A 22,299-nucleotide genomic window follows, 5' to 3' on the forward strand; every position below is an offset into this window, starting at 1 on the left:
TTTTTCTCTCGGAGTCTATCGTTTTCTCTCTCTCGGAAGGAAGCAGCGCCACAAACTCTTCTTAGTGAACCAAGACCGTCGTCACAACGCAACACAAAAACATCACGAAGCTATGCGAACCGGAATGGCTAACGAAAACGATGAAATAGAAGGTGGTGGTGCCTCGATAAGTAAGTATGGGTTTCTAAAGTGGCGGTTGACAAACGGTTTTTGAACCCAAATGGATTTTCTTTGTTGTTCTACTGGACTAAAAACTGCTCAATAACTCAACAACTTTTCCTATAACAGTATGATACTGCTTAATTGTATTGTTGTGTGATCACTGATGCAATTGTACGCATTTTCCTCCAAGCTACTCTCAATTCATTATTATTATTATTATTTGTTTTATTCAATGTTTTTTTCAAATTTCATAAAGGCAATTCTCAACACTTAACTTTGTTAGTTTTGTTCCATATGTGTGCTGCTTACTAGTGCTAATAAATAATGCTCAGCTCAATCCTACGTAATGCTTATGGGTTACAATGCCTAGGAATTCACTTACCACGAGGAAAAATCTACAAAAATCCGAGTTGGAACTGACTCCGTGTTTCAATCTATTATCCCTGCGTAATTATTGTTTGCATATCCCGTGTTTTTGTTCTCACTTTTTCCTAGTCGATTACCCGAATAATTGACGAATGGTTCCGCCTTCTTCTGGAAGTTTTGGTTCAACCAGTTGCAAGAGACTAGACCTGAGGGTCCTTTCGAATAAAAAAAAACATCGGGGAACGTCAAGCTTATGGCCTAAATTAAAATCTACAGAAATTGGCTTATTACGGACGACTTCTAGCTGAAATTCAAATTGAGCCTCTGCGGTTCCCTCATCGAGTATTTACTCAATCACAATGCTGTCTAATTTCGAACAGTCAGTCAAGACTTGATATGCGCAGATTTTTTTTTTTTTTTTTGAACAGGAAGGACAAATTGAATTATTGCTATAGATTATTAGAGGCATTAGTTTTAGCGTAGAACAGTAATCGACAAATCGGGTTTGTTTTCCTAAATAATTATTGTTATTCCACGCGCGCAGATCGCTCCTATCCTAAACTCCGGATAAATTCGTTCGAAAAAAGCTATCGGGAAAATCGAACGGTAAACTGTAATCGACAAGTTGAAAATTGATTAGTTCATTATTTTGGAAGATTAAAACAATCGCTTCCAAATCCAATTTAAAAACGCACTCGACTAGTTTCCACCCTCAGATTGCTTCGCGGACAAAGCACAAAAAACTAAAATCTCTTTACAAACCGGTACAAAAGTTGTCAATAAATACCACCCAGAAATGCAGTGATCTAATCAATCAATCAATCCAAAACTACTAAACTCTTACCACCGAACACACACGGTTCAACAACCAGGAGGATTCATTTCTGCTGCTCGTCACCGTTGGTGGTAACACTTTCTACTACGACGGTGCCGGTGCGGTTGTTGGCAGCACTGGCCGCTGCTCTTGCTTCCCGCTTCTGATCATCGCTGTCCTCATCCGAATAGTCCTCATCGTGGGTGTGCGTCACCGAACGGGGTGTCTCCGGGCGAGTATGCGGCACCGAAACATTGCTACCGATCACGTTCAGTAGGCCGACCGTTTCCTTCTCGATGATGGCCTGTGTGTGTGAAATTAATTTAGGCATTGTCCACTTGGAAGGGGACGAAAGATACTTACACTTACTTCCGCGACAGTTTCCGCCACCGGCAGTTCGGCATTCGGCGTACCGGGATTGCGAGAACGGGTTCGTTGAATCATCGGCGCTTCCAGCGTGAATCGCTGCTCGTGAGCCACGGTTGATTCGTGGGGTAACAACATTGCCGGCGCTCGGAACATGTACGAAAACGGATAGTACATTAGATTCATGATTGTGGCCGCGTACAGATCTGCATACCGGACAACCTACGGCGAAAAACCGAAAACAATTACTCCCAATTCACGACACCACCACACAACCAATCGTCACTCACTTGACCGGAGAAGAACGTCTGGCGGGAACCGGACCGGAACAACGATCCCATCATTCCGTAGGCCAGATCCATCTTGTGCGTCACATCGCGGATCGCCGTTCGCACCGACGAAATGTCCGGTTTCTCTTTGGCACTAGAATCAAGGTTCTTATACAAATCTCCCAGCTTCACATCCAACCGCTGCAACTCGGCAAACAGCTGGCACTTGTCGGTCCACACGTGCAGTTCCTGAACCAGCTCCGGTATGATCAGGAATGTTCGCCAGCCGCGGATTTTCTTGCTCTTCAGAATATCTCCGAAAATGTGATCTCCGACGTACAGCACGTCCTTACCCTTGGCGCCGATCAGCTTCGTGAAGACATCGCACGAACCACCCGAGTAGACCTGATTGGCCTGCAACGGGCCCATGTGGGTTCCAACCCGTAGCGCTCCCGTCGTTGAGTCCACCTGGCGGAGGATGGTGCCTTCACCGAAGAACAACGGTTTCCGGGCATCCACTACGATCGTGTCGAAGTAGGTCTTCCAGTCCCGGTGCGGATCCTCCGGTTTGGCTCCGTGCGGAAAGTCAAACAGGAACGTCATGATGCGGTTGGTGAAGTTGTAGTCACTGTTGGTGAGCAGAAATATTTTCGCTCCGGACTCGCGGATGTGCGACAGTACCATCGGCAGTCGTTCATCCTTTTTGACGTACTCGTCGAGATTCTGCAATGGATGGGAGACGTTGGTTATCAGAAACAATCACACTGTAACTAATGAGAACAATCGTATTGAAAACAAGTAGATTTTATAACCTTTCTACGTATCGTCTTCGACTCATCGGTACAATGGCAGTTTATGTTGAACTACTAACGCCACCTAATGGTGCAATATAACTATTAACACTTTTTTGCACCCAAGCAGCATGTCTTCAACGAAGTCCCGGAAGAACAAAACTAAGTCACGCAGTGACGCATTAACATAAACTGCTAATGCACGGGTGAGTCGAAGACGAAATGTAAAAAAACCTAAGTAGTGAGTAATGATGTCAGAGACAGAACCGCGAGATTGACGTCGTGATATTCTGATGATGCAGAGCGCAGCGGACGTAAAAATGAGGCGGTTACACCAGAAAAAAATCCACAAAATTGTTTTGAATGATCGAAAAGTGAAGTTGCGTGAGTTAGCTGACAACGCACATCGATATCAAAACAAAGTGTTGGCTTTATATTGCATTAGCATTTGACTATGAGAAAGCTCTAAGGAGTGTATCGAAAATAAGTTATCCACATACATTTGTGTTGTACGCATGTATTTGTGATAGTTGTTTACGCTCGGATCACAGAATGCTGTGCGTTTGGCTGTCAGTTTTCGTTTGTTTACTTGTTTGTGCGGTTGAAATTCTGCGTTTTCAAAATGTCGCGTATTGAAAAGGAAGTTAAAATTAAGGTTCTGGACACATGGCCAAGTGAGTAGAGTATTACTACGCGAAAATTGGCGATGCGGTTTGGAATTCATCATGCCAGTGTTTAAACCATCATTAATAAATTTGGGGAACACTATTCTTTGAATGAGCTACCAGGAAGAGGCACAAAACCCGGTTCTTCCAACCCAAAAATAAAACAGCTGGGGAGGGTGTGAGCGATGCGGACAGGTCGATTCAAGTGGAGGAATTGGGTCGAAAGGTACCGGTATGGCAAGCAATATGTTCCTGTGGTTCCCGTGTTAACCAATTTTTTACACTACCGGAACTATAAATGCAGAAATCTATCGATCTGAGTGTCTCCAGAAGAGATTGCTGCCTTTATATAAAAAGCATAGTACACCTCCACTATTTTGGCCGGATTTAGCGTCGGCTCACTACGCCAAAACAACTCTCAATTGGCTTGCGGAAAAGGGTATAAATTTCGTTGAGAGAAATATCAATCCACCAAATTACCCTCAGCTTCGACCCATCGAACATTACTGGGCAATCGGGGAGAGGGTCTTCAAGAAGACTGGTAAGGCAGCTGGGAACATGCAGGAGTTAAAAAATAATGGGCTCAAGCGTCCAAAAAATGCAATGCAACACTTGTCCGGAACTTGATGAAGAGCATTCGATCAAATATTCGAAAATTCGTGAAGGAATAACTTAAATTTCACCCCTTTCTCTGCATATCATTCTTGAACGACTTTGCTGTAATGACAGCTTGCCACATCTGGCCAAAATATTACGGGATGGTCGTGGGATCGAATGAACGGCAAAATTCGTTTTTAGAGTTTTTGGTACAGTTCCGATGTCATTGTCTTATTTGTAACGAAAACTTTCGTTTTTTTTGCCACAGCTGCAAATGCCCTGCCAAATCATAAATTTTCTTGCAAATTGTCAGCAAAAACAAATTTAAATTTGGCTGCAACTTCCCCCCTAGCCATTGTCAAGTAAAATTTTTGACCTGGGATTTGCCCGAAGTCAGCCGTGACAAAAATTTCATCATGCATCAGAAGACACCCGTCGAACTTGGTCAGCACCTAGTCATATAGTTTCCGAGCACGAATTTTGACCACACTATTCTGTTTTATGGTCCGATTTGGCTTTTTGCTAGCTCGATACGACTTGATTCCTTCCCGGAGTCGAGTTCTCCTCACGCTACTATAATTAGGATTAGGATTTCTCTTAATCGTCTTCAAAATCTTACCACGCAGTTTCCGGTCGACAGTTCCACTCCGACGATTGGCTTGAGGCTTCCGAATCGTCGTCAATGTTTCCTTATACCGTTTGAAAACGCGCCATACGGTATTTCTGGGCAATTTCAGCTGTTTAGCTAGCCAAGATGCAGACCACAATGGATTTTCCAAATAACTGTGCACAATTTTTTCCCTTCTTTCGGCTTCCATATTGATTGTTTACAAAGTACAGTCGATTTGCGGAATGTCAAAAATCATACGTGAAGCTGACAAAATTCCCGAAACGTGGGCGCCAAGAACTTCCAAATCCGTCTACCAGTAGCGCCACAATATAAGCAAAAGTTTCTTCCAATTCTAAATGAAGCAAGCTTTATTTAAAGTGGGTGACGCGTTTGCTCACTGTTGACCAACAAAAAAAACGAGTTGATGATTCTGAGCAGTGTTTGACCATGTTTGAAAGTAACAAACCAGAATTTTAGCGTCGATATGTGACAATGGATGAAACATGGATTCATCACTTCACTCCGGAATTCAAATGATCGTCATCTGAATGGAAAGCAACTGGTGAACCTCGTCCAAAGCGCAACAATCGACAATCGAAAGCGCAACAATTGACTGGAAAGGTCTTCGTCTCGGTATTTTGGGATGGGCGTGGTGTAATCAGTGCGGTAAAATTTCATTTTCAATCGAATAATATAAGATGAAAATGAAATTTATGGCCGCTGACCGTCAGCGTATCCCTACTAATTCATTTGACTTTTGCTGTCATTTTCAAGTGAAGCTCCCAGAATGCATCGTCAGTTGAATAATCGTACCTAGTCATTTGAAGTTTTGCTTACTCAGTTTCAAGTGCCAAGTTGTATAGCTGCCTCAGTGTCTTCGCTCTTGGTAGTAAGCAGATTCGAACGAATAGAATTATAAATGGAGTAAAGTAATAAAAATGAAAACTTAAGGAGGAAACAATTAATTTATGTATATTCTGTGATTGACATTTCAGCTATCTGATTAGTCTTTCATCTATTATCTTGAACCAATTCGAATGTTTACATGAACCTCATTTGAAGGCTGCTCTCACACTATTGAAAGAGATTGTTTTGTTACTTCAAGAGATCAACTGACGGTAATTAAACTGAGCCTCGAAACGAGTGATGAACTGAATGGTGCTCGTTCGGGCCGTCAGCAAACATTGTCTGTGTCGGAGAGTGAAGTTTACTGCAGTGGAGAGATCGTCAATGTGTTCCACATTCAGTTTCAATTGAATTGAATGAAGTTTTACTGCACATTTGTGTAATAATTATCGACTATCTTGAGAAATGAAATACCATTAGAAGTGAATATTATATAGCGTTATTGGGGCGTTTGAAGGCTGACATTGCAAAGAAACGACCGCGTATGGCAAAGAAAATAAATGAATCGAAATTCGAATTGCTCCTACATTCACCGTATTCGCCAGATTTTACTCCCAGCGACTACTGGCTGTTCATAGACTTGAAAAAAAAAAATGCTCGCCGATAAGAAATTTCACACGAATGAAAAGGTTATCGCTGAAAGTGAGGCCCTTTTTTCGAGACAAAAGTTAAATCGTTCTACAAAAGTGGTATAGAAATGTTAGAGCGGCGCTTGAATGATTGCGTTACTCTTGATTGTGGAGATTACGTCGAAGAATAAAGTTAATTTTGAACCAGCTCATGTGTTAATACTCAAAAATCTGTCGCTGTTATGTCGAATTTTCTGAAAAACATATGAAACTCGGAGATAACTAAGAAGTATTTATAGAGAGAAAAGTGTCTTAAATGTTTCTAACAAAATGGGTTCAAATATAAAACTGACCCAATTTGTCGAGAATACCATGAAATTATTTTGAGATCTGAGATGGGACACTGATCACTCGCAATCTGAACATGAACGGAGTATTTTTCAGAAAACATTTTCGAGCTACGCCGGGTAATTCAGCTAGTAATCCTATAAAAGTCTAATAATCGCCCTTTTCAGCATTATAATAGCATTGTAAAAACATGTGTAACTCCGCTGCATTAAATCGAATTTCACGCGAATTTCGAAGGCTGAAATAATGTAAAGTTATAATGCTTCGTGGTTACTTGGGTACTTGATCAACTTGTCAACGGTTTGGCTTATGGTTTCTACAAACGAAAGGCAAAGCCCTCAGCATCAACCTACCTCCAGTGTTTTCTTCTTCAGATCCCCATACAGATGGACCCAATCGACCGCACCCCGTACATCCTGGAAGATCGATTTGAACGACATGAACAGCTCGCCGTACTTCACGCCGGTTTTGTCCACCTGTTCCGCGTACTGCAGCGAATTGGTGAAAAAGTCCACCATGCAAGCGAGCAGATAAGTTTCCGGCAGGTTGAACAACGTATTCAGCACGTAAACGCGGCTTTCGTCCAGCTGAAGAAATTTGTTCGGGTACAGCTCGTACACCTGGGAACTGAAAGAAATTAAGACAGTTTAGCATGTGTATGCTTTCGACACTTCGGCCAAGGAACCTACTGTTTCAAGAACTCGAAGCCATGGACGCACACCAGAATGTTCCCGTAGCTATCGACCTTCAGCAGGTTGCCGTACAGTGAGTCGAACCACAGGCCCCGCACCGGAAAGGACGGATCGTACTCGAACTGGAGAATTTCCACCGGATAGCCCAGGTTGACCAGCCGTTCTTTGATCAGATGGAACCCGAGCTGTTCGTATTGGGGCGATTTGTACTCGGCGATGGTGTAGTCCATGTCGAATCCATAGAACTTGATATTTTCCAGGTGCAACGAGCGGTTGACGAAGATTCTGTGGGTGAGAAAATCGATACTTGTTAGAAGCGAATAATTAACGATTTAAACACGGATGTAGGCAGCAATTGACGTAATGAAATTGAACCGTTTAAAGGAAAGGATGACCTTTTCAAAAACAGTGCTCATTAACAGTTTCCTGCTTACATAAACGTCTATAATATATATCAAGAAATAAGTTGAGTTGCCCTGAAGTAATGAAGATTAAACGTTCCAGTAAACACGGTGCGTCTGGCCACGATAGGTTCTCTTTTGTTCGTGTCATTTTTCGCTTTCGAATATCCGGATTACAAATTTATTGCCTCTGTTCAGACGTTTCTCTGGAATCCTTTTGATGAAATGTGAGAGTGTTGTTGTGTCTACATCAATTCCATCCATCCATCCATGATGTTATATAGGGCAGCGTGGGAATGCAGAGCCTTTGATTGGAAAATCGTTCCGGGTATAAAATTCAATCAAACCAATCAAAATCGCAGCTGGGACCAAATGATAGAACGAATATTTGTCCTTACCAAGCATTTATTCCCTCAAACACGCACACACACACCGTCAATAAAGCGGATGATCGAATCATTTAGATGTGAAAGATGGTGATATGGTTTCACCCTGTTGCAACCGTGCAAAGTAGGCTATGCCGGGGGACCCGTCAAGTCAGACGTTTACAATGTTGCTGCATGTGATGAAGTAGGCGTCAAACACCTTTGCCCAGGAAGAGGCAGAGAGAAGCATAAATCGTGTTATGACAGTTATTTACCCATTAGGTGATTTTTAAAACGATTTGGTAGAAAGCCAACAGGTTTTCATTTCTGATTCGATTCTCATTAGTTACTTTTACTTTGGGAATTGGCTAGATCACAATGCCAATTATATCGCATGGGAAGTCTGGGATCTTTTGCACTTTCACGTAGAAATTACTCTGCAAATTAGTTTACACAATATTTTCTTCTACTTTTTTCCTTTCTCACTTCGAACATCTTTCACAACGGACCATCCAACATGCCCTCTCATCGAGCACAGAAGATCGACCTCTTAACACTTTACGGCCGTGGCTGACTACTGTCTTGTTCATTAGACCCAACTTACTATGTTCAGAGCTTGCTGAGATGCGCCAAATTTTATTACGTGCAGATGAATTCGTGTCCAGTTTTCACTAGGCCGTTACAGCATTGAACATTTTTTTTTATAATATTAAGGCCATCGTCCAAGAATCATGCGCGCGGGTGAATTTGGGAAATTTTCGATGGAAATTTTGAAAAATTTGCCAAAACCAGAAACATACAGACCTTTTTTTTCAAATAAATCTTATGATGGATACAAAGATTACATTCGGACACATTTTTGGAAAACCTTTTCACGCTTTTCATAAAAAATCCACGATTTTCAAAAGTTTCCACGAAATCGGTTATATGAAATTCGTTGATTTTCCATGAAAAGTGTGAAAAGGTTTTCCAAAAATGTGTCCGAATGTGATCCTTGGTTTAAAAAAAAAATTTCATTCCATCGAATTATTTTTTCAAATTATTGTGAAAGATTACAAGAAAAGCTCATTTTTTCAGTGCTATTTTTGATAAGACTCGGAAAATCATCCGAATTTTCCAGCCATTTTCGCCCTGTAGATAGATAAAAGTATTTCAAAGGTCTGTATGTTTTTGGTTTTGACAAATTTTTCAAAATTTTCATCGAATATTTCCTAAAACCACCCGCGCGCATGGTACTTGGACGATGGCCTTAACATGCGTTCCGTTGATGATCGTAAGTTACAAGTGATTTACATGGAATTTTTGTGTTCTGAAAGAAATTCATATAAGAACGTATAAGTATTTTTCACTACATACGCAACAACCATATACCATTGAGGGAGGATACTGGGGAAATTTTTCTGTCGCACTCTTCCGCACTTCAACATATTTTTTCGAATATTTTCATCGCTAGCGACTGAGGTCAGGTCATGCACACTTACTTGTGAGGCAGAATACTCCACATACAGTGAGGTCTTTGTTTAGGTGGTTTTTGTGTTTTTTCACGCAGATTTCCGAACTGGCGCAATGTTTTTTATACCAATTTTGAAAGCTATGCGGTTTTCTTGTTTTGTCTTAGAAATGCACGAAGCGTCGAGATCTGGTGTTATTCCGACATTTTTTTAGGCAAAAAAAAATTTCCCGATATTACACCAGAACTCGACATTTCATGCACTTCTAGGACATTTGGCATTGACAAAACAAAATTCGATTTCGGATATCTCGAAACTATTCCCAGTCTCAAAAGCCGATTTTCTAAAACACACCTTTGACAACAGTCAGGAAGGATGGAAGCGGAACAAAAATACAGCACCGGAAAGGTACCGGCAAGGTACAAAGTAGTTCAAACTATACCGAACTGTAATAATAAACAGAATGTGACTGCTAAAATCAGGGCCTCGCGAGTTGTATCGCGAATATTTGATAATGAATGATGAAACTTATGTGCTGGAAAACTGCAAGCAGTTTCCCGGAACGTCTTTGTATATTGACTGCATTTCAGGAAGAAGAAAAAGACCAAGTTTTCCAAACACATTTTGTTTGGCAGGCAATATGCAGCTGTGGTCGAGCAAGCCGAAGCTTCATCACACACATGCTTCAATGGCAAATAGGGAAATGAACCGTTATGAATACTTACAGAAACGATTTTTACCATTCCCATGCAGTCTTGACACTAGCTAATCTAGCCTGATTTGGCATCTTGTCACTACGCCAAAGATGTTTTGGAATGTTGTACCGAAAGAGACAAATCCACCAAACTGCCTGGAGTAGCGACCTATCGAGCGGTATTAAGCAGAATATTTTTTTCAACATTTTTGCTACATAGCCATTGTAGACTAGCTCCTTCTTGCGTTTCTTATTAAATTCCGTACAGACTTTTTGGCGACAAGTTTTGACACTTTTTTCCAATCTTTTTCGAGCTGTTGAATGGTTTCGGCTGCCGAGACATGTTTCCTAAGATGTGCCTTCGTTAATGCTCAAAATTCCTCAATTGGTCGAAGTTGTGGGCAATTTGGTGGATTCATGTCTGTTGGGACGAAAGTGACATTTTTGGTAGTATACTATTCTACCGTTTATTTCGAGTAGTGGCAAGAAGCAAAATCTGGCCAGAAGACAACAGGATCCTTGTGGCTTCGAATCATGGGTAGAAGTCGGTTTTGTAAACACTCCTTGATGTATATTTCGCTGTTCATTGAAGCAGTGGTGATGAAGGGTTTCGAAATCTTACCGCAGCTACAAATTGCTTGTCAGATCATAGCTTTCTTACTCAATTTTTCGCCTTCAATCGATGTCTCGGACTGTTTGCTATTTACTTTTACCCGGATCAAACTTTCGGTTCGAGACTAACGTGATAAAACGTGCGAAAACGTTGAAGAGAAAGTGCACTCGATTTTCTCAGTAATCGTTTAATTGATTCTTTTCAACTTAGATTCAAATTAAAGGCCTTGTAATTCCACAGCGTTCCATTATATTTCATCTGGATCTGACTTCCGGTTCGAGAGTTACGGGATAAAATTTGAAAAAAAGACTGTCCCAAAAAGTATGGACGCAACCAAAAACAGCTGCCATTTCGCAATGGTTCAGAATCTGTCAATTTTTATGGTGTCCTGTTGTTTACACTGTTCTCTAGCTACTTGTGCAGTTGTTTATTCGTTTTCATTAGTTTGTTTCGAAATGGAATACTACCAAAAATGTCACTTTCGTCCCAAAAGACATGAATCCATCAAATTGCCCACATCTTCGACCAATTGAGGTATTTTGAGCATTAACGAAGGCACATCTTAGGAAACATGTCTCGGCAGCCGAAACCATTCAACAGTTCGAAAAAGATTGGAAAAAAGTGTCAAAACTTGTCGCCAAGAAGTCTGTACGGAATTTAATGAGGAACGTTTGCAAGAAGCTAGTCTACAATGGCTAAGTAGCAAATGTTGAGAATAATATTCTGTTGTTGTAGTCTTATATTATCAGTATATCGAATAAAATTTGAATATCTAACACTTGTGAATCGCGAAATCGAAGTGCGTCCATACTTTCTGGTACAGTCTTTATAAAAATTTCATTTTCAAGGGCGTGTTTTTATACATGATACGGAAAAATCAAGCTAAATACATTCAAATCGTCGCACAATTCTGCAATTGGGTCGGTAAGGTGTGTTTATGACTAAATACGTTGACTTTGAGTATGCCGGATCGTTCATCGTTCCTGGTTCCGGAAGTAGCGGAAATAGTAGTCGAAAACTCTCTCAACTCTTCATTAGATCAGAAACAGCTAAGTCAATTTTTACAAACTTAGACTCAAATAACAAAAATCTGCTTTATAAACCATTATTTTTTCTATTTTTGCCATTCTCATATAGAAAGGTTATGCAATCACTGTGAAAACTTTTGAACCGAGGCCCGGAGGGCCGAGTGTCATATACCATTCGACTCAGTTCGTCGAGTACGCAAAATGTCTGTGTGTGTATGTGTGTGTGTGTATGTGTGTGTGCGTATGTGTGTATGTAAGGTTTTTTGCATTAACTTTTCTCGGAGATGGCTGAACCGATTTTCACAAACTCAGATTCAAATGAAAGGTCTCGTGATCCCATACAAAATTCCAGAATATTATTCGCATCCGACTTTTAAGAATCGAACAAAAATAATTTTGAAGAATACCACAGTATTATATATGATAGTATGATTGATATGAGAAAGGCATCATTACACCACTAGGTGGATTAAAACAGGTTTTTATTTTTGGTTTCAAATTAAATCCTTTTTTGTAGGTAGGTAGAGATATCCCAAACAAAACATCTCAAGTGGCACGTTAAGTTGCTGCCCTGTATTTTGATACTGATTGTGCAACTTATCACGTTAGTTTACATTACTATTCTGGTAACTTCTTGTGTTTGCTGTGTTGTGCATTATACAGTAACACTACCGTACCGTGTTTTGAAATCTTTCTGGACATATCTAACATAAATAACAATTCTAAAACAATTGTATAACATCTTGAATTTTCAACATGTTACATTTGCTACTTGGGACTGTTGCCGCCAGAACTTACTCTCGCGGTGCCGGAAGCAGCTCGTAGACGCACCAGTCTTCCTCGAAGCTGGAGCACGATGAATCCGACGGGCAATGGGAGAACGAAACCGATCCGGTGCGGGTTTGCAACGCGGTAACAACACCGGTACCACTTTTCCTGCGGAATCGTTCATCGGATTTTGTCTTCTGACCGTCGGGTCCGACCGTCCGGTCGTCGGCGTCGAAGTTGTCGTTGGCCATCACTACAATATATTTCTATCTCCACGGGATCCACACAGGCGGCTTTATCACAGCTCTATTCTATCACATAATTCCCGAACTGTTCGACGGCTCTAGAAAATCGATTTTATCACATTCGGTTTTCAGCGAAACAGCAAAACAACAAAGCAAACTGTTATGCAATAATTTGTTCGCCGTCGATATCACTTCCAAACGTTTTTCAACTCAAAACACATACTTTCGGCAGCAAATTTTCACACTACTGAATGAGACAGTTTGCAGCACTTTCCATTCATCCCAAATCAGCTGCTCCGGCTCCGACTGGCCTTGAACTTGGACGGCCCGGGGAAAATTCTAGGTCACACCGCTCTGGTGGCTGCTCCAATGGCACTGGCAAAGAATCACAATCGTTCCTTACTACTTACTGCACTTATTTTGATCAATGTGCAGCACGTCGTTTATCGCTTATGGCTTATCTGTCAACGACGACTACCCGACCCGACAGTGATTCATCTCATCTTCTCCGACACAGGACAGTGACCGCCGTTCCTCTCTGTGTGCACACGCTGGTTTGATTGGTTGGTTGGTTGATTGTTGGCACATTCACTCACGGGCACCGACGGTGGCAGACTGAGGCGAATATTTTGCTTCCAAAAAGTGCTTCACTCGATGTTTGGAAATATTTTCTCGCATTGCCACAGATTCCGTTCGGTTTTTTTTTGCTTGTAGGTATTTTGAAAAGTTCCGACGAGTGGTGGTACTTCATGGAACAAGAATTGACAGATTTTCTTTGGATCGTTGCCGAATCGTTTCTCAATGTATTCGTCATCGTAGATGACGATTTGGAACGGTTGAAGGTCAACTACCAATCGAACAACTAATCTTCAGGACATGTTTAATCAATTTGGCTATGTGCGATGAAGAATAGCCGTTAGAATATTTATTTTGAATATGTCCATTCGGTTTCTTTATCGTCACAGCCTCATGATTGCCTTAGTTAGTTTGCTACGATCAAAAATCACCCGGGGAGTAAAATCGCAGTTCTGGCAACGAGATAAACATAACAAAAGTTCTGGCACCGCTTGCTTTTACATTTATTGTGCGAGTAACTTTTTTGAATATTCGGGTTTGTTTGTTTGTAAAGATCACAAGTATATAAGGCAAGAAAATCAAGTATATCCATCGGGTTCCATTCAGTATAAAGCAGCAGCCAAACCCCCAAATAATTAAAATCTGTGGTCGGCGAGTTCGGTCGCCTATCCCAGAGCAACAAACAAACCATTAAAAATGTATAACAAAAACCTGTGTTCGTAGCAAGTGCTGCTACAAGTTTGGTCTCGTTAGTAGTTAAAGTATCAAAATTTTCTAACAAGTTTCGAAAAGAGAAATAAGTTAGATACGATACATTGATCGGGATTTATTTGGCACGTTAAAGTCGAAAAATTTGGTAAGAAAGCTATGGTCTGGCAAGCAATTTGTAGCTGCGGTAAGATTTCGAAACCCTTCATCACCACTGCTTCAATGAACAGCGAAATATGCATCAAGGAATGTTTACAAAAGCGACTTCTACCCATGATTCGAAGTCATAAGGATCCTGTTGTCTTCTGACCAGATCTTGCTTCTTGCCACTACTCGAAATCAACGGTAGAATGGTATACTACCAAAAATGTCACTTTAGTCTCAAAAGACATGAATCCACCAAATTGCCCACAACTTCGACCAATTGAGGAATTTTGGGCATTAACGAAGGCACATCTTAGGAAACATGTCTCGGCAGCCGAAAATATTCAACAGTTCAGAAAAGATTGGAAAAAGTGTCAAAACTTGTCGCCAAGAAGTCTGTACGGAATTTAATGAGGAACGTTCGCAAGAAGGTGTGCCAGCTAGTCTACAATGGCTAAGTAGCAAATGTTGAGAATAATGTTCTGTTGTTGTAGTCTAATATTATCAGTATATCGAATAAAATTGGAATATCTAACACTTGTGAATTATTTACAGCGAAATCAAAGTGCGTCCACACTTTCTGGGACAGTCTTTACCCACTATTTGTTATCAATACTCCCAATACAATACAATACAATAACAAACAGCTTGGAACCGCTTTTGACAGTTCGTTTGGCTGTAGATGGAGTCCCTTTTATAAACAGTTATCTGTTGTACAACTTTGCTTCCGTTTTTTTTTTTCAAAATAAAAGCTTTATTGCGAAAAAGTGCTTACAGATGTATTTTTCAAAGTATTGTCCGTCGCTAGCGACAACTTTCTCCCATCTTTCCGGCAATTTTCGGATCCCGGCTCGAAAAAAGGAGTCCTCTTTTGACGCTATCCATGAAGCAAACCATTTTTCCTACACTTCGAAAGATTGAAAATGTTGATCTACCAGGCCGTGTGCCATTGAACGGAATAGGTGGAAGTCAGAAGGGGCGACATCTGGGGAATACGGCGAGTGGGGCAAGACTTCCCATTTCAGCGTTTCCAGGTACTGTTTGACCACTTTTGCGACGTGAGGCCGAGCATTGTCGTGTTGGAGGATGACTTTGTCATGTCGCTCTTGATATTGTGGCCGCTTTCCTTATAGCGCGCGACTAAGGCGCATCAGTTGCGTTCGGTAACGATCTCCTGTGATGGTTTCACCCGGTTTTAATTCAAGAATATAATGTTTAAGGCACACTGCTTAAGCTCTAAGATGCCAAGGGCTTTTACTAATTTTAATTTACGACTAACTTAAAACTAGGGTTGTATCATTGAGTAATGTCATATTTGGGTCGCAATGGTTGACTTTGGCAGATCCAGCCTTCAGCTGGTGATCGGCAGTGGCCGGTGAATTGAATATTTCATGAGAGTCTTCCATATGGCGTTGGAGAATGTTCATGTTGGCCGCATTCTTAGGTCCGTGTGGGTCCGCGGGAATTTCACCCGGTTTTAAAAGCTCGTAGTAAATCACACCGAGCTGATCCCACCAAATACAAATCATAACCTTGGCGCCGTGAATATTCGGTTTTGCCTTCGACGAAGTAGCATGCCCGGGCTGCTTCAAAGACAAAATCGTAAGGGGTTTTTACATCGAATCGTAACCGGTGATGAAAAGTGGGTTCGATATGATAATCCTAAACGCAGAAAATCATGGGGAAACAGGATCTGCGTTTAGGATTATCATATCGAACCCACTTTTCATCACCGGTCACGATTCGATGTAAAAACCCCTTACGATTTTGTCTTTGAAGCAGTTGCTCACATACAAATAGACGGCGCTTGATGTCCATCGGTTTCAACTCGTACGGCACCCAGTTTCCTTCTTTCTGAATCATGCCCAGATCCTTGAGAGGTTTCGAAATGACTTGCTGACTCACTTCCAACGATTCGGCAAGCTCTTCTTGGGATTGGCACGAATCTTCATCAAGCAATGCTTCTAGTTGTTCATCTTTGAAGGTTTTTTTCTCTTCCAGCACCATATTTGTCTTCGACATCGAAATCGCCATTTTTAAAACGTTGAAACCACACCCCACACGTTCTTTCACTCAGAGCAGCATTACCGAAAGTTTCTGAGAGCATTCGATGCGCTTCAGCTGCATTTTTTTCGAATTGTAACAGAAAAGTCTAACTTCCCGCAAATGGCGAGAATTCCCGCAAATGGCGAGAATTTTCGAGCGTGAATAATACGAAAACAAGAACAACTGTCACTGAAACGGCGACGACAATTGGTTAGGCACTGTACACACTCACTTTAAAGGCATTATCATGTATGTATTTTAACCAGCCTCAGCCGGTACTGCCACCTATCGGAAAACGGCGGAAGCAAAGTTGTACACCTGATATATCGAAACGATTTTTGTAAAATTTAGCAGCACACCTCATGTTGACCGTTTCTATTTTTACTCCTCCAGAAAATCAAACCGAACCGAATGATGAATTCCGTCAGATTGTAAACAGTGTTACTGAACTGTCAAAAACATTGAGGTTGATTTGCATTGTAATTGCTGATTGATACAAAACAGGCTACTTGGATGTACGGAAGGGGAAATTGGCATATTGCCACTAAATTCAATTGCCGGTAGCGACACCTGCGAATGAAAAAAGGAACCACGAAAAATATGATTTCTCCGAACATTTCCATGATGGCAGTTGTGATTTGCGACATTCTTTTCGTTTTTTTCAATAATACACATAGACATCAACAATAAAAGTAAACTCGAAAATTGACTTAGAAGTGATTACTACAACTTTTTCTAGTATGATTTATGATTAAGCATGAAAAATCTTGAGAAATGTGTAAAATTGAGTTACGCTAGTGGTCACGGACGAGAATTTTTTTTTCAACAGGAACCTGCAGCTCGACCAATTTTAAACTTATTTTCGATATTATTACCCCTACTGTTTAGAGAGATTTCTATGCGTACTAGAGATGGTCGGGTTTCGGGTATTTGTATCCAAAACCCGACCCGAACCCGACAGGGTATTGGTCAGCTTCGGGGAAATATGAAAAAAATGCTTGTCGGGTACGGGTTACGTTTCATTCATTTTGAACGGGTACGGGTCAGGTTCTGGTTAAAAAAATCGGTCGGGTTTCGGATACTCGAACCCAAATTCTTGATTTTTTCGGGTTTGGGTCGGGTACGGGTGGAGATTTTTATATTTTATCGGGTACGAGTCGGGTTCGGGTTCTGATGGAAAATTATGCTCGGTTGCGGTTTGAATGGTTTGTTGCTAATTAGTTGCCAACTGGTTACGGTACTTTTGAATTTGCGGCTCATTTTTTAAATCTTTTTTTAGTACTTCGCTAAGTTCATATGAAGTTGACGAAGCACCTCTCCTAAATAAGCTTGAAAGCAAATCGAAACCCAGTGGATAGTTTGTTGCTAATTAGTTGCGGTAATTTAGAATTCACTAATCATGTTTTTTTTATAAATTTATATGAAGTTAACGAAGTATTCGAAAGAAAAATTAAGCAATAAATTCAAAACCACAGTGAGTAATTAGCAACTGATACGCAACAAATTATACGCAAGCCTTCAATTAGTTTTCAAGCTTATTTGGGAGGGGTGCTTCTTTAACTTTATATAAACTTAGAGAAGTACTGAAAAAAATTGAGCAACAAATTCGAAATTACCGTAACTTATTTGCAACACATTATTTATCTATTTGCGTTATCATCGGCGAGAAGTGCCTCGCTAAGCTACTTATGGAAATATGTACACAATTACTTGAAAGATTTTGGGTTATAACGTCGTTTGTTGGAAATTATCCATTTTATAATTGACTCTAATATTTAAAGAAAAGAGTTTTCATAATACATGGAAACCCGGAGCAAAACCAGACATTTTTTGGAAATTGAAAAAAACAAGCATTTTAACTAGGTTTTTACCTAAATTATCTCTACCGTTGTGTATCCAACATGTCCAAAAAAAAGCGATTCTAACGGCTTCAAAAATAAAAACATATACAATTTGAGGTTGATTATTTCATTTCGGATTATCATTTTTCAGACCAATTGAATGTATATTTTCTGTTGCCGTTCACTTTTCACATTTCAGGCTATAGCGAACTCTGTTCGGAGCAGGATTTTTCGAATGCGAAGCAGCCAAATGGTGGTTTTATTTGCACTCGTTTGGTGCGAATTTCGCACTGTGAAAAGTGCAAAAAACTCATTACATTATTCTACATTTGCTTTGTGCAATGCTGCTGATGATTTTTACCTTCGACTTGCAAAGAAGCAATCTAAAGAAGTGAAGATTTTGTATAAGGGGAACATTATCGTTGTCCACTTTTCGTTTTCTTTTTCTCCAATGCAAACGACCAGCAGCTGGATGACGCAATCGCTCTTGTTTGAAGCGAAACTCACACTGCAAACGTTCAACAGCAGATATGCTCACAGAAGAACTAGTTGTTGTTTTTCTGCGTTTAGGGATGAGAAACGGAGCCTCATATTCCCCATTGACTTAAGCATCAGTTGAAAAAGGCCGGGTGTAGTTCCATTGTCTTGACGTAGATGGAGGCCTGCGTACTCGATGTGTCTCCGTTCATGGATTATCATAGACTGAAGCTAGCAAGCGTGCAATAGGGTCTATTTATAGATCCGGTTTATTTTTAAGTTTCATGTTTGGACCTATTTTTTCACTATTCAAACGATGTTTACGTAATAAACGTGATATTAACAACAATTTTACACATCGCTTCATGAAATAATTAGATTTAAAACTGAAACAGGAAATAAGTAATTAAAATATCATATCTGGAGTAATTTCGTGTTGTGAAATTTTGAAAATGCACCCAAGTGAGCATAGTAAAGAAAGACGTAGTCCTGCGTCAAAACGTGAAAATCGACCGAAAAAAAAAGAATATGACCAACTACAATCATTATTGGACGAAAATTATACCCATACCCGATCAGATGGTAACAACAAAATTATAACAACTGGAGTAATTTGTTTCAGAAATATTTTGTAACAAATTTTGAAATATTTTTGGCTGGTAAGCTGTTAAACTAACAAAAATCATAACAAAAAAGACTCTAGCAGGAACAAAATCGTAACTGATTTTGAAACGTTTGTATCACAATTATTATTGAATTTGATATAACTACAGAAGTCCGAAAGCAGAAATTCATAACAATAGTTGTAAAAAATTAGATCTAACATTTAGCATCGTTTCAATCCAAGATTGTTGAATGATTTTTTTTTATTAAATGAATAATTAATTTAGTGATCCGATTTCTTCTTTTAGTTTTTTGAAATTCTGATCATTATTGTTTGATATAAAGCAACGGAAGAACTCTTTTTTTTTTCTAATAATGAACGCTGTCATGAGTCTTGCAAATGAAAATAAAACATCATAACTGATTCTTTTATTACATTGTTATCATAAGTTTTAACTTTCAACTGGTTTCATCTGTTAAATATCTCAAAATAACACAAATTGTTATACATATCAACTTTTGATATACTTGTATTATGATTTTGTTATGCGAATCTGATCGGGTACACACACGACAAATAAAGGCGCAACAATTGAATGCCACTTGGCAAGCCATTTGAGATCACCTGAGAGCCAGGGGAAATATTCAGAAGGTTGGTAACTGGGTTCCACACAAACTGAACGTACGACCGATGGAAAAGCGATTTTTTACGCTTTTTAACCTCAAATGGCAACTGACGAAGAAAAATCATGTATTTTTTCGAATCCGATATGCAAAAAATCACAACCATTAACATCAAGTGCAAGATTGAAAAGTTTTGTGAAAAAGACTATGCGATGTGCATTATGAGATTAGAAAGGATTAGTGTACTACGGGCTTCTTAAACCAGGCGAAATAGGTAATATTGTCTGCTACCATCAATGAATGATCAATTTCCACAACGCATTTGAACATTTGAATTTTCGATTGATAAAAACTTGTTTAAATCCAACTAATGGTGCAATGATGCCTTTCCCATATTACTCATACTTGTATAGACTCGAAACTTGACTAAAAACGAGAAATGTTGGTAGCAGTTTGTAAACGCCGATGATAACGCAAATAGATTAATAATATGTTGCTAATTAGTTGTTAATTAAGTTTAAGTTTAAAAGATTTGTTTAGACCCGGACATAGTTGTTAATTAGTTGCGCTCATTTTGAATTTGTTGCTCATTTCTTTAGTACTTAGTGAACTTATCATATGGAATGGGGTGCCCTCCCAAATAAGCTTGAAAACAAATCGAAACCTAGAGGATGATTTGTTGCCAATAAGTTGCTAATTAGTTATGGTAATGTTATGGTGTACTTCACCCAGTTTAAATGAAGCTAACAAAGCATCCCCTCCAAAGAAGCCCTATTTCTGCATCATCGCTCTAAATGACGGTTTGAAATTTTCAACACACTTCATACTGTAACTCCGGAACCGGAACTCGAATCGGAATAAAATTTAATAGCGTTCTATGGGAACAAGACAACGCTCTTTCACATTCAGCAAAAGTGGTCTAAGAAACAATTTCTACGCTTGATTGAGAAATTTTGCCGCACCCACTATATTCACCAGATCTGGCCCCATCTAATTATCATTTATTTTCATCGAATTGGCTGAGCAACACTTCCAAACCTTCGTGGATGTACGATAATGGCTCGATGAATGAGTGTCAATGAAAGGAGAAGATTTCTTCTGAGTTCCGAGTCTAAAGTTGTATCTTCTACTCGAAGGAAATCGTTTTCTTTTCGACTTTCCAATACTGAACACTTCGAAAGAACTATGTTAAAGCTCCATAATTTCTGTATTATTTGTATTATAATCGAATTACTTTGTGGATCAAACCGTAATGGGAATTGAATCAGAACGAGAAAGCTATGAAAAGATTTCGCCCACTCGGAGTTGGTGGGTAGCATTGTGTTCCGGCAGACTCGGAAGTAATGCAAGATTCAATTTCTAGTAATGCCCAACCGAATCAGTCAATAATACCATTTCCAATTAATTTTTAATGATCTGCAAACTCGAGCAAACGAACAAACAACGGCACATTGGTGGTAGCTACCGGCGGCCATTAAGATAATTAATTGTATGACGAATCTATCAGTGGGATTGATACATACAAGGAAGTTTACCTGAAGCGATTCCGTCGATTTGGTTCCGTGATTGTGTTTACTTTCACAGTCCGGTGGTCTGGCGATCCACTCGGGATTCGAAATCAACAATAGCAGTGGCTACCGTTACAAAGACCGGGCCAATTCGCAGAAAGTTGTCCAGAACTTTCCTTCACCGGTATTCTCAATTTACATACAAATTAACATTCCAACGCTGCATAATGTTTCCAGCTTGTATGCATCCTCGCCCTTGCCAGTTGTTTTGCCAGGCCAGGGAGAAGTTTATTGCTATGGGAATCGGACTCCGGTGTGTTTCGGATTGAATTTGTCAGAGAAAACAAAACACCACATGATTCCGATTTCCATACGTCCGGAATGGAATGTTACTTCACGGAATTGCAACCGACTGTAACCGGGCTTCCGTGTGTGAAATTTTGGCACTTGGAAACACGACGAAAATAGAATAAGGGGGCTATTCTATTTTTTTTAATGGAAAAATTGCCAATTAGGTGTACAATTTTTTCCTCATTGGATCCCACCCAACAGTCTTAACAAGTCAATAAAAAAAAACCCGCTCGGATGTGTGTGGCATCGACCATGAAATCTGTGTCGAAAATTGCAGAGTAAATTCTAGAGACAGCCACATAAACATCCGAGCTGCTGTCCGGTGCCTGGCGGTGCCAATTTGTGGCATGCGGCACCTTGCACCTTTCCGTACAATTCACGATGATCTACGACTAGGTCCGTAAATGTTTCGGTATGATGGATCGTGTCGGTTGGCATTTGAACGGGACATTACTTACGACACGGTAACAGAAAGCTGTCAGGACAATTTATTTCAATTTCGTTAACCGTTTCATTTGAAACTAATCATGTCGTTTGTACATGAGGACTACGTGTGCAGCAAAACTAAAAGGAAAAACTCCTAAACTATAATTTGAGTGATAAAAATTACCTCCCACGAAAATTCATTTAAATTACAATATTTATAATGTAGATGAATATGCCTCACTACTTTATGGGGTAAGTTGAAAAAATAAAAGGAA

The 22,299-nt window shown here is 40.0% G+C and overlaps 1 protein-coding gene across 3 annotated transcripts in view; it reads right to left on the reverse strand.

Annotated features, from left to right (window-relative positions):
- Nucleotides 1-274: 274 nt before the first annotated feature.
- LOC131426535 (cytosolic purine 5'-nucleotidase) overlaps nucleotides 275-22,299 on the reverse strand; it is a 66,529-nt gene continuing 44,504 nt past the window's right edge. For 2 of the 3 annotated variants that reach the window (XM_058589348.1, XM_058589346.1), the window contains 5 exons: nucleotides 7,153-7,440; nucleotides 6,817-7,090; nucleotides 1,999-2,700; nucleotides 1,706-1,930; nucleotides 275-1,646 (listed from right to left, as the gene is read on the reverse strand). In XM_058589348.1, the coding sequence (XP_058445331.1) occupies nucleotides 1,407-1,646; nucleotides 1,706-1,930; nucleotides 1,999-2,700; nucleotides 6,817-7,090; nucleotides 7,153-7,440 (1,729 nt within the window). In that variant the 3' untranslated portion in view covers nucleotides 275-1,406. Of the gene's footprint in view, nucleotides 1,647-1,705; nucleotides 1,931-1,998; nucleotides 2,701-6,816; nucleotides 7,091-7,152; nucleotides 7,441-12,505; nucleotides 13,335-22,299 lie in introns of those variants that run through there. The other variant, XM_058589347.1, reaches the window with a different exon arrangement.

This window comes from Malaya genurostris, chromosome 1 (assembly GCF_030247185.1).
Source record: "Malaya genurostris strain Urasoe2022 chromosome 1, Malgen_1.1, whole genome shotgun sequence".
In the NCBI taxonomy this organism is placed as follows: Eukaryota; Metazoa; Arthropoda; class Insecta; order Diptera; family Culicidae; genus Malaya; species Malaya genurostris.